Source organism: Schistocerca nitens, chromosome 1, assembly GCF_023898315.1.
Source record: "Schistocerca nitens isolate TAMUIC-IGC-003100 chromosome 1, iqSchNite1.1, whole genome shotgun sequence".
NCBI lineage: Eukaryota > Metazoa > Arthropoda > Insecta > Orthoptera > Acrididae > Schistocerca > Schistocerca nitens.
Genome location: NC_064614.1, coordinates 712,988,912 through 713,001,771, shown reverse-complemented (window position 1 = coordinate 713,001,771; position 12,860 = coordinate 712,988,912). Strand labels below are relative to the sequence as shown.

General features: G+C 36.2%; 1 protein-coding gene across 1 annotated transcript in view; it reads left to right on the top strand.

Annotated features, from left to right (window-relative positions):
- Positions 1-12,860, top strand: part of LOC126196566 (protein sneaky) — a 299,090-nt gene that overhangs the window by 183,175 nt on the left and 103,055 nt on the right. Inside the window, exons 8-9 of the mRNA XM_049934577.1 lie at positions 9,827-9,943; positions 10,037-10,179. Coding sequence (XP_049790534.1) covers positions 9,827-9,943; positions 10,037-10,179 — 260 coding nt within the window. The remainder of the gene's footprint in view (positions 1-9,826; positions 9,944-10,036; positions 10,180-12,860) is intronic.

Here is a 12,860-nt window from a genome sequence, read left to right as displayed (position 1 = left end):
TCATTGCTTTCATATGGCATCATATTTTGGGGTAATTCACCACTGAGGAATAAAGTATTTATTGCACAAAAGCGTGTAATCAGAATAATAGCTGGAGTCCACCCAAGATCATCCTGCACACATTTATTTAAGGATCTAGGGATATTCACAGTAGCTTCTCAGTATATATACTCTCTTATGAAATTTGTTATTAACAACCAAACCCAATTCAAAAGTAATAGCAGTGTGCATAACTACAATACTAGGAGAAAGGGTGATCTTCACTATTAAAGATTAAATCTAACTTTGGCACAGAAAGGGGTGAATTATAGTGCCACTAAAGTCTTTGGTCACTTACCAAATAGTATCAAAAGTGTGACAGATAACCAACAAGTATTTAAGAAGAAATTAAAAGAATTTCTGAATGACAACTCCTTCTACTCCATAGAGGAATTTTTAGATATAAATTAAGAAAAAAAAATTATTAAAAAAATTAAAAAAAAAAATAAAAAACACAAAAAGTTGTTATATTAACTTAAGTATGTATGACTTAAGTATGTATGACATCTCTGTCCAAACTCTTTGCCTTTACAAATGTCTGCTTGTGTCTGTGTATGTATGGATGGATATGTGTGTGTGTGTGTATACCTGTCCTTTTTTCCCCCTAAGGTAAGTCTTTCCGCTCCCGGGATTGGAATGACTCCTTACCCTCTCCCTTAAAACCCACATCCTTTCGTCTTTCTCTCTCCTTCCTGATGTAGCAACCGTTTGTTGCGAAAGCTTGGATTTTGTGTGTATGTTTGTGTTTGTTTGTGTGTCTATCGACCTGCCAGCACTTTCGTTTGGTAAGTCACATCATCTTTGTTTTTAGATAAGTATGTTGTTAAATTAACTTAATTATGTCATGTATTGGAAAATTTGACTCGTTCCACATCATTACGAAATATCATATTCATGATCCATGGAACTAGTATTAATCTAATCTAATCTAATCTAACCTAATCTAATTTATGTCCACTGAGGGATATCACTTGCCACTACACCAGACCCCTTTTTTGAAGTACGGTGCCCCAGGTATATTGAGGTACTTGTGGCGAACATTTCTTCCAGTCCATTTGATCACTGGAACAATAGGTGGAGGGTCTGTAAGTGGCACAGTGTGGTCTGTAGCCCAAGATCTGTGTGGTCCCTGAAGATTGTGGTTTGTGGCGGCTGCACTTGGAAGTCCTGTTGTCCTGTGTGTCAAGGTGAGTGGGTTTCAGCTGCTCTGTGGAGACCGTTTCATGCTTTCCATTCCAGTCTATCATGAAGCCGTTCAGCACTCTGCGCAGCACTAGGAGCGGACTTGTATATAGTTGACAGAGAGGGGGTATACTGTGTCACCCGTTGCCAGACACTCGATGTGACCAGATCCTTGGGTATGAAAACTGCTTTGTTGCCATGATGTTGCAGAGGATGGTTGTTAATCCATGACATTCTCTCTTTTAGTCTACCAAAATTGAATCTGTGTTAGTCAGACAGTGGGTCTGTAGATCTGCAGCCAATAGATTAGCAAATAGGTGGACTTGCTCACTGAATGCCAACTGTACTTGTGATGTCGCAAGTTATTATGGGATAACATTTATTGCAGTAGGATACCTGGATGTGGAGCCCGGTGAATGTACATGAGACTGCAAACTTGTGTCTTAGCCATGACTCATAAGCACATCTGTTGCTACTAGTCAGCATGAGAACGGTCTCCTGTGTCACTTCGAATTACCATAACTTGGTATAATATTTTTTGTTATTCAGAAGAAGATCTCCTCCGAATTTCAAAGCTGGACATATTATAGTTTTGGAGATTCAGAAACACTAACAGTTTCAGATTCAGGAACAATAACAGTTTGTCTTTTTTTATCATTTGAAATCATTAATAGAGTTCTCAAGGTAGCCAATCAATTTATTTGGATTTTTATTTTAAAAACTTTAATTATTTTTCATTTTTTAGTATAAAAATTCAGAAAAAATAGTATCTCTTTATTATGTTGTTGTGTGAATAAATGAGAATGAGTGAGAGTGTGTATGTGGAACATACAAAAAATTCAATATTACATTATGTACAACATTACGTATTTGGAACATGGGAAAGATGTAATTTACCCGCATTGCTGATGACATATGTCTAGGGGTGATTGCTTTTATAAGAAGGCAGCTAGAATATTAGTTTAAAATGCAATCATTTTCTAAATTATTTTCAAGATTAATTTTATTTAGTTTTGTTTTATTAAACATTGTGTTAGTATTTGCATTTTGGAAGACGCAAATGCGTTTCTGAATAGTGATTGGCTTAGGCGAGTTTTGCCATGATAATGATCTCGAAGGGTCATTCTGATTGGTCCATCAGACTGATCAGCCAATCAGAATTAAGTAATTCCTGTACACAACTAGTTAGATATACTGTGACTGAGAGAGTCTCGAGACAGTCGCTCGCCAGCTTCGGATGCACAAAGGTAATGTTAAATGTCTCAGTGTTCATTATGTGTAAGATGAAGAATTATTGAGTGCCATGTGTTTAAAATGAGTCATGATGAAAGAAGTTGCAGTTACGGACAGTTTGATAAAATTTTGGAATTTTTAGATTGTTTTGTTGGAAAGTTATGAGCATGTGAACTTTTGGCCTTTTGTGAACATTCCGCGTGGCATATTCTGTAATTATTTATGGAGTATTTGGTGAGCAATTTCTTTTAAAGAAACCCACTGAAAAGGAGCGAATGTGACTGTGAGATTGTGTTTTCAATCAGGCGGACTTGTGTAAGATTCTGGCTGCTTTGCGTGTGAAGTTTGTTATTTGACTGAGTATTAAGAATGGTAGAATAGTTCTTCACTAAATGTGGACTTAGTAGCGCATAAACTCTTGTTATTCAGCAGTAAATTTTACTAGTCTGAAAATTTTGGACATTCATTTCAGTTAAATGCATCATATTACCGCACAAAATCCCGATAAATGAGAGATTGCAGGACCTGAAATACTACTAGAGTTTACGCGGACTTTACAGGGATAGATATTAGGCGATGTCTTTCTTCAATTCTTCTTTTTCGTCGTCTAGTAAGTATCTACTCTTAAAGAGAAAAGGGACCGTGAGCGGACACCATACTGAGATAGGTGGACATTCCTTGTTGAGCAGTATGATGAATGAAAAATATCATAACCTGCCCCACCACAATGGTGAACACAGTAGATCTTCCTTCACCATTTATTGAAGGCCTAACAATGCCAGAGGGGAAAGCTTCTTCCCACTTACAGCCATGTGCCATTAACGCAGTCTTCAGAGATTGGTGAAATCTTTCATCTAACTCGTTGTTTGCTGGGTGGTAACTAAATGAATGTGACTAGAGTCACATTACTGTAGCAGCTCTTGAATTAGACAAGCCTCTATTTGTCTTCTGTGATCAGACATGATCAGTTGGGATACGCCATATTGAGCAAACCAGCCTGCCAGTAGTGTCACAGCCAAAGTGTCTGCTGAAATACTGGTAAACTGATCCAGTGTATAACTGTTATTTTCAGAACATGGAAGAGGTCCCACCAAATCAATATATATGTGTAAAAAAAATGGGCTGTAGGCTCAGCAAACATTCCCATAGGCATATGCAGGTGTCTGCCAAACTTTTTTTTTCTGACACTGTAAACAATATTGAGCCCAGTGGCAGTAAACCTTTCATATTCCGGGCCATTTGATGTATTTTGGCAGCAGTTTAGTTGGAGCCCTGGCTCCTGGGTGTGCTACATTATGAAAGGCACAGAAAACTCTCTCCTGCGTCTTGGTGAAATGTAAGGATGTAATCTACCCTGTGATGTATCACACCATAAGGTAAGTCCCAGCTCTTTCACCTCCACTTTATCGAACAGCAAACCGTGAGATTGATTAGCCAACAACTGAGGCAGCTCAGGATCTTATTTTTGATCAAATGCTATTTTCTCCCAGCAGACTGCCATGATTGTGTGGCATTTAGTTGAAATTGAACAAACCAAACAGAGTAGTGATTGTAGTCTTCTTCCTATCACCCCTTGGGACTGGAATCTTTGCAAATGCCTTGCAACAGTCAATAACACTGAAAACTCTTGCGCCTGCTACAGTGTTTTTGCAGTCTGCCACCTGAGGTAATGGATAATTATTGAGAATAGCATTGGAAGGTTAGAACTTTCTGTCCCTTTTTGTGTCAATATGGATAGTTGATGCCCATTGACTATCTGACGGAGACATGATGCCATCAATAAGCCGTCTTTCTGTCTGTCAATGTCATACATAGCTGGGGTGAATTTTACTGGCATAATGCAGCTTGGCAGGCCATTACTGGAGAGCTGGGTAAATTTCAAATATAGTGCTGAGTGTTGCACTTGCAAACCATACTCGGTTTCCTGATTTCTGTAATCTCCAGAAATTCCCGCAGTACCACACCACATCTGCTGGAAACTTAAGAAAATTGAGCCATTTCTAGCAGTTGGTTAGGAGACAAATCTGGAGCCAGTCGGAAAAACTGCAAAAAATCAGCTCCCAAAAGCAGTTCCAACACATATGGCCTAAGGAATGGCCATGTGTATGAGTGTTAGCTGAATAGCGAAAGTGGTGACCCCGCTGAAGAACTAAGATCATGATTAACAATACAGACAGCACTACAATCATATAGGAATCACAACTTTAGCTATATACCTTAAGTGAAGAGAACTGATGGAGAGAAAGAATAAGCTCCACACTTGTAAGATAACTTTATATATGTACACTAAAGCACAAATTACAAATGAGGTGAGTTAGTGCCAAAATATATCAGGAGTGAGCACCAGAACAATAGAACAAAGAAGTACATACACGAAGATAAAACACACTGAAACATATCCTGCCATGTATGTCCACTGATCAATATCACTTATTGCTACAACCACATCAGTGTTGTCAGTAGTGATACAGAATTTGTGTTCCAATGCACCACATTTGTGGAATTCTGGCTCAGTTCCATGACAGTGACTTTATGGGTAAACCACAGTCTGAAAACTCATATGGTGGTTGATTTTTCATTAAACACCACACACCTAACATAGTTCTCTTCTTCAAGGCCAAAACCACTTTCCATTAAACTGCAATCAACAGAACAAGAAAGTACTTTTTGCAAACACAAAAAGCACCATTTTCGCTCCCATATTTTTATTTACAACAACACCACACACTATCAGAACCACAGTTCGCTACCAGTGAGATAGTGGATAGGCTGGATATGGGAGTGGTAAGTTGCTGACCCATAATATAACAAAACTTAATAATAGTTATATGCCTCAGCAGCATTTTAACATTGACAAATTAAACAAGTCAAAAGAAGTGTTATAGCAGCCACTATAAAATCATTAATACTTCTGACAATGAAAATGACACAACATTTACCATACATTCAAAGTTTATACACTTACTTTCAGGTACAGTAAATGGTAAGAGAATCAAAGGTAACAAGTTTCAAAACAATAAACCACAGAGGAGCTGAAAACAAATGCATTTGATTATAAATGGTGCATTAACATAAGGCTACCAACTTGAGCTAGCTGAGCCAGTACTCAGTCCTTTCAGATGTAAAACACACATTGAGTAAACATTAAAGCAACATAAGTACAAGTTACACACCAGAAGAGCTCAGAATGCCATTATAAACTTAAAAACAACACAAGCTTGCATACATCAGCATGGTAGCCTTGAATTACTGTAGCAACTTCAAAGGATCACACAATGCAAAACAACTGCCGATTTTAACAGCTGGGCCATTAAACCAAAACACATAATTAAAAACAAATAATTTCTTGTAAATTAATTCCAGTTTACAGATCACAGTTTATACAGATAAAGAGATACACATCTCTTCTTTCACAAACATATTCAGAAGAGAAGTAATCCATCCATTATTCAGAGTCACAATATTTGTCAGTGATATAATGTACATAAACATATTCAGAAGAGAAGTAGTCCAACTATTCTTCAGGGGCACCATATTTGTTAAAGATCACAGAGGAATAATGTACAGTAATAAAAATATAAAAGCAAAAGTGCACATGAAATAGCTTGCTGTACAGTCAACAGATTTAATTACACTGTCCAGTAAATAATAATAGTCGAACATTAACATTGTGAAGATTCTTGTTCACTATTGCACTCGGGATGTGACATAGATGAAACTACTTAATGTTTTGAAAATTGATTAGATCAGGTTCAACTATTTCACATAGACTCTAAGAATTTAATATTACCTCGCTTATGAGAAATGTTTCGGGTTAATAAATCATAAAAGTATGTGGTTCATTATTATGTTTCTGTAGTTTGAAATCTGCAACTTATGAGTATGGTGTACATTTAGAAATCAACATATTATGTTCCTAAATTACTCAAAACCTTAATTATTGGCTTGATTAATTAGTGAGAGTTGTCTTGTATGTAATTAGAATTCCAAAACTTTTTAGGTTTATTGGACTTCCTATTTTATATACAAATGTGTTTTGGTATCACCTGTGTCAAACCTAAATACACAGATGAAACCTCAAATTTAATTGTAATTATTGCAGAAAAAATTGAAAAAGAGTTCTAGTATTCAATTACACAAACAAATATGTGACCTTTCTGTGTACATTTCTTTCAAAGCCAATTCATAGTGAACACAGATGCATGCATAGTCCAATGTGACACTCACTGGAGTCGTGTGCTCTAATTTATATCTTGATTTATCTGCAGGAGAATCCTTCAAAACCACATAATCCTTGAAAATACTACGATAAATGCATGCAGCAACTCATTTAAAAAAAGCCTAGAATTACTATATTTTCAGATTATGTGTTATCTGAATCATCCATCATCAAATATTTCATTTTCATTATCTGTAGGTTCATCAAGTACTTTATAAATTATTTTGTCCAAACATTTCTCCTCTTCACTGAACATTTTCAACACAGATTCAACACAAAAGCATGCAAAATGAATGAAACAGAGGACTGAAAATTCAGCTAGTGCCTTCAAAAAAAGAAAAAAAATATTTCAAAAATGACTAACGTTTACTGTTACTACCACCCAGGGGGTCACAGCAGATGCAGACCTGACAGGCATTTGTGACAGCCTAAACTATGCATTCGACACTAAGAAAAATCAGCATAGCTGGTGTGACATAATATTACATCTGATGCAATTTCCATTTTCTGCAAGCACTGTAATATTACATACTATATGTCAAACACACACTAAATATTAATGGTTCTCATTTTATAAGTTGAAATATGTTCTTGGAAAGCTGGTAATGTGTGCTTCTTGGAAAGCTGGTAATGTATTCTTTCAAATGAGTAGTAGCAATAACTCCTGTGCTGCCCATAGCTCAAAATGTTTCCCCATTAGATATTGTTGTTATAAATTTAATTGTCTATAACTTTTAATTATGTATGTTTCAAGCAAAAGAAATGACATCATTGTAATCAGGGAGATAAATATAAATAATTGAATGATAAGTTTAAGTGAAATGTTGGATAAATAACAGTTTGACAAATTCCTATAAGATACAGTGAGCAAAGAAGTTTAATTACCAGGAGAAATTGATTCCAATGCACACAAAAGGCTCATTGACAGTTCCACATCCCAAAACCTCTCCATCATTATGATATTTATGGAACACGATATATGAGTGAATGAAAACAGTCTTTATTTTTCTTTGATCTTAATGCTTCTGTGTGAGCAGCATAGCCAAAATATTCATTCTTCCTCCTGACACTTATCCTCTCTGTAACCAGATGCTTAGTACAAGATTGTAATTTTTTTATTGGTTTTACTTATTAAGGACCACAGGAAGTACAGGTAATTTGTCTCCTTCCTTTTCTCCTTTCTTTCTTTCCAGTAGTTTTTCATTATTTCCCTGGGTTTACTCTTCTTTCTTCTGTCCATATCATATGTGTCTTTTTTCTGCTGGAAGCCTTGAAACATTTTACTTTTGCTCTGAACTTATCTCTGTCTCTTATTTCTTCCTCTGCTGTTTCCATTTCTCTCAGGTCTTCTTTAACTTCTTTGATCCATGTCACCAACGTTTCCATCAAAAATGTTAAAATTATTCTTGTTATTCTCTTTGCATCTAGCCTTTTTAGGTGTCCATAGAATACAACTCTTCTCTTTCCCATCGTATTTGATATTAATTCTATTTTTTCATAAATGTTATTACCTCATGATTTTTGTTTCTCATTCTCATATTTTGATCCCAAAATTTTCCAGATTCTTTTTCTTTCCTTCTTTTGTATTTCACCTAATTGTTCAGCTGTATTTAGCAAAAGTCATTCTCAAGCATAAAGGCATTCAACTTTAATGACAGTGTTGTAGTGCCAGAGCTTTGCATTTATGGAAATAAGATTACTTGCTGTGCATGTTTTTTGTTGTTTGGAAAGTTACATACTTTTTCCTTGACCTTGCTAAGTTAGCTTCTTTATCCAAAGCATTTAGTTGTATATTTCATCTAGGTATTTAAATTTTGTAGTCTTTTACATTGTTCCTTAATCAGTTTCCATGCATTCTGGTGGCCCTTTTTCATCTGTCAAATACAATACTCTGATTTTTTTAAAAGATATACGTAGGCCTACTTATGAAGCTGTCTTGTAGGAGATTCATTGGCATTGTTGCATCTTATATAATGCTTTTGAAAGAATTTTGTAAGCTTGTAATTATTATTAATAGGCTACTATTCTTTCTGAAGTTATAACTGTTGCCATTATTTTAGCTTTAATTATTAAACCCATTTAACATTAAAGACAAACCTTTATAAGTAATGAGAAGCCTGAAACACAGTATTTGTAAAGTTTGATATAAGAATCATTCATGTCTCGAAATAATACATAGAATCCTTAATCTGCTCAATCGAAATAAAACAGTAAACAAAGACATAAAAAACTGCCCTAAGGCTGTACCATACTTAAGTTTTCCATCCCCAGTACCTCCATGACACTATTTAATTATGAATATTGCTGTAGTTAATGATGTTCTGAAAAATATTTTACAAATAATAGCTAATTACGTATTAAATGTTTATTTCTGAGTAGTCAGAAATATTTTAACTCTCATGTGCTACACATACGAGGGTAATCCCAAAAGTAAGGTCTCCTATTTTTTTATGAGTACATAGATCTGTTTATTTCTACAGTGCTTTACATCAGTTTACAGCTTCAACATTTCGCTATTTTTCAACATAATCATCATTTCTGTCGATGCATTTTTGTAGACGCTTTGGCAGTTTTTGTATGTCTATATCATACCAGCTCACCGCCATGCTGTTCAGAAAATTATGAAGCTCTTCTTTCACATCGTCATCGGAGCTGAATCGCTGGGACCATAATTAATGCTGACAGGAGCTGTGAGACTCTAAAAAAAGTCAAATGGGCAATTCAGAACCAGAGAAGATGAATGTTGCCAAGGGCATACACATTCTCTGTGACAATGCACACCCTCACATTGCTCGGCAAACTGTTGCTCTCCTACAACAGTTTCAGTGGAACATAATCACCCACCCACCCTATAGTCCTGACTTGGTGCCCAGTGACTATCACCTGTTCCCTAGGTTAAATGAACGTTTGGCCAGAAAACGATTCAGCTCCGATGATAAGGTGAAAGAAGAGGTTCATAACTTTCTGAACAGCATGGCAGTGAGCTGGTAAGATATGGGCATACAAAAACTGCCACAGCATCTACAAAAATGCATCGACAGAAATGGTGATTATGTCAAAAAATAGCTAAATGTTCAAATACTAGAACCATTGTAATTATTGTTGATTGTACTGCATTCCCTAATAACTGTAGAAGTGTTTTATTTGTTTCAGGGTCTCATGACATGAGCATTGAAGTAAAAGGAACTGGCCTAATTGCCAAGATAGTGAGATCTATAGTAAAAGGTTTTAACATCAAGAAAAGAGTTAAATATTTTACTAGCAATGAAGGTCAGTAATTCTCTTTCATTGTCAGAATATTGTATATTTTGGCACAGTTAGACTATACATATGATAACTGGTGAATGGAAAATGCCTTTGCAGCCTGCCTTCCTGTTCCAAAGAAGCCAAATATTTATATTATATGCAAGATATATGGCACTTATTTTGCTATGTGGGTGATTATTCTAGTCAGTTCATACATCAACCGATTCCAGAGTGTAATCTGTGCATATTTTTATCCCAAGGTTAGTGCATGATATTTATGTCATTGAGATGATGTTCTTTCAGAGCCTAGGAAGAAAGTTTAATATTGTATGCCTTATTGTCTGCACAGTCATTTGTAATCAGGCACAGTAAGTGAAGCTCTATTATGAGTCTCTTTGTACAGAGTATATTTAAATATGTAATAGATCTAAAAACAAAGATGATGTGACTTACTGAACGAAAGCGCTGGCAGGTCGATAGACACACAAACAAACACAAACACACACACACAAAATTCAAGCTTTCACAACAAACTGTTGCCTCATCAGGAAAGAGGGAAGGAGAGGGAAAGACGAAAGGATGTGGGTTTTAGGGGAGAGGGTAAGGAGTCATTCCAATCTCGGGAGCGGAAAGACTTACCTTAGGGGGAAAAAAGGACGGGTATACACTCGCGCACACACACACATATCCATCCACACATATACAGACACAAGCAGACATCTCACAAGCAGACATATATGTCTGCTTGTGAGATGTCTGCTTGTGTCTGTATATGTGTGGATGGATATGTGTGTGTGCGAGTGTATACCCGTCCTTTTTTCCCCCTAAGGTAAGTCTTTCCGCCCCCGGGATTGGAATGACTCCTTACCCTCTCCCCTAAAACCCACATCCTTTCGTCTTTCCCTCTCCTTCCCTCTTTCCTGATGAGGCAACAGTTTGTTGCGAAAGCTTGAATTTTGTGTGTGTGTGTGTGTGTGTGTGTGTGTCTGTTTGTGTGTCTGTTTGTGTGTCTATCGACCTGCCAGCGCTTTCGTTCGGTAAGTCACATCATCTTTGTTTTTAGATATATTTTTCCCACGTGGAATGTTTCCCTCTATTATATAAATATGTAATAGTTTGCACTAGATGGTCTACAACATTAATACACACACGGGACAAAAAACTAAAACAAACACAAAAAGAAAAAAAGAAACAGTGCTGCCCTCTTAAAACAACATTAACATTGTACCACTAACACCCTCCTTCCATGTTAATTATCAGTGTTACAAAAACTAAATTACAAGCTTTAAGTTAGTCCTAACAAGGCTCTAAATTTTTCAGGTTTTATTCTACCTAGTGGCTTTGTCAGAACATCAGCTTGTTGCTCTTTTTGTGCTGATGTGCTTTAACACAACTTTCTTAGCAAACACTTTCTCCCTCACAAATAAAATTTTTATATCTGTATGCTTTGATTTATGATGGACTGTGGGTTCTTGCAGAGGCTTTTTACTGACTTATTGTCTTCATAAAGTGCAAAAGCTTTTTGACTGCCAGAAAGGCTATAATACAAATTACTGAGCCAACAGGCTTCACTAGTTGCCTGCTTAAGGCTACAAATTCTCATTCTGTTGATGACAACACTCAGGCTTCTTAGATGCCCATAAACACTACAACCCAAAACTTTGAAAATATAAGCATCTGTGGGCTTTCTATCTGTCACCAGCCCAAACAGTCAACATAATCAATTATGGGATCAATACAGTTTTTATCCCTAGCATTTAACAGACTCAGTTTTAGGGTTCCCTTAATATAATGCAATACATGTTTTAAAGCATTCCATAAATCCAGAATTACATGATTGGTACCCAGTTAGAATACTTATTGCTACACAAATATCTGACCTGGAAGCTAATGGGTCACACATCAGTGATTCTATTAATTTTCTACATCTTTTCTCAGTATCCTCATTTTCAGATTTTTCTGTTTTTGACTCACTGTGATCAGAGTTTTCCTCTGAATGTCACTTCTATTTGAAACTTCCACACTGCCCGATTGTCCCCTCCAGACAACTTCAAACACTGATGCATAGACTGTTCCAGTATGCCATGCCACAACTATGTCAGTGATATCAAATTTGCTGTCATTCACGATATCACCAAAAAACTACACTGAAAAACAGATATATGCATCTGGACCCATAACCTGTAATCAGGCACAGTAAATGAAGCTCTATTATAAGCCTGTATGTACAGGCTTTATTTAAGTATAGTTATAGTTTACACTCAATCATGCACAACATTAAGCACACACAGGACAAACAATAAAAACAAAAAACATCTGAAAAATGGAAGTTAACACAAAGCAATGAGAAACAGTGATGATGTCTGAAAACAACATTAACATTGTACCAACATCATTACAGAAGGATTAGTAGCTCAGCTGAACAAGGATGAAGAGGAACTTGGCCATGGGTTGTATGAAGAAAACATCTTGGCAGTAGCCTCATTTTATTTTGGGGAAAAGACAGGAAACTTAAATCTGTATGGCTGAATGGAGACTTGAACTCCTCTTAACCTGAATATCAGTTCACTGTGTAACCCATTGCTGTACCTCACTTTGTCATTTCAAATGTCAGATAGTCAGGGACCTGACTCTTCCTCTGGTCTTGTTGGAAAAGTTTATCTTATCTTGTTCTGACAATATACATTGTTGGAAAAAATTACAGCACTCACTAGAGTTGTAACAAAGACAGGAAAATTAGGGATCAACATCTCATCAATGAAGAGATCATTAAAAATGGAACAATTTATGTTTTCGTTAGAACACTAACACAATGTAGGGATTTGCTAGGCCTCAACAGGTAACTATCCTTTCAATTTCACCTCCACAGAAAACATGAGGAGATCACTGAAATTTTTTATAGTTGGGAGAAGACAGTCTGGATTGTCCACTGCCTGTTGTG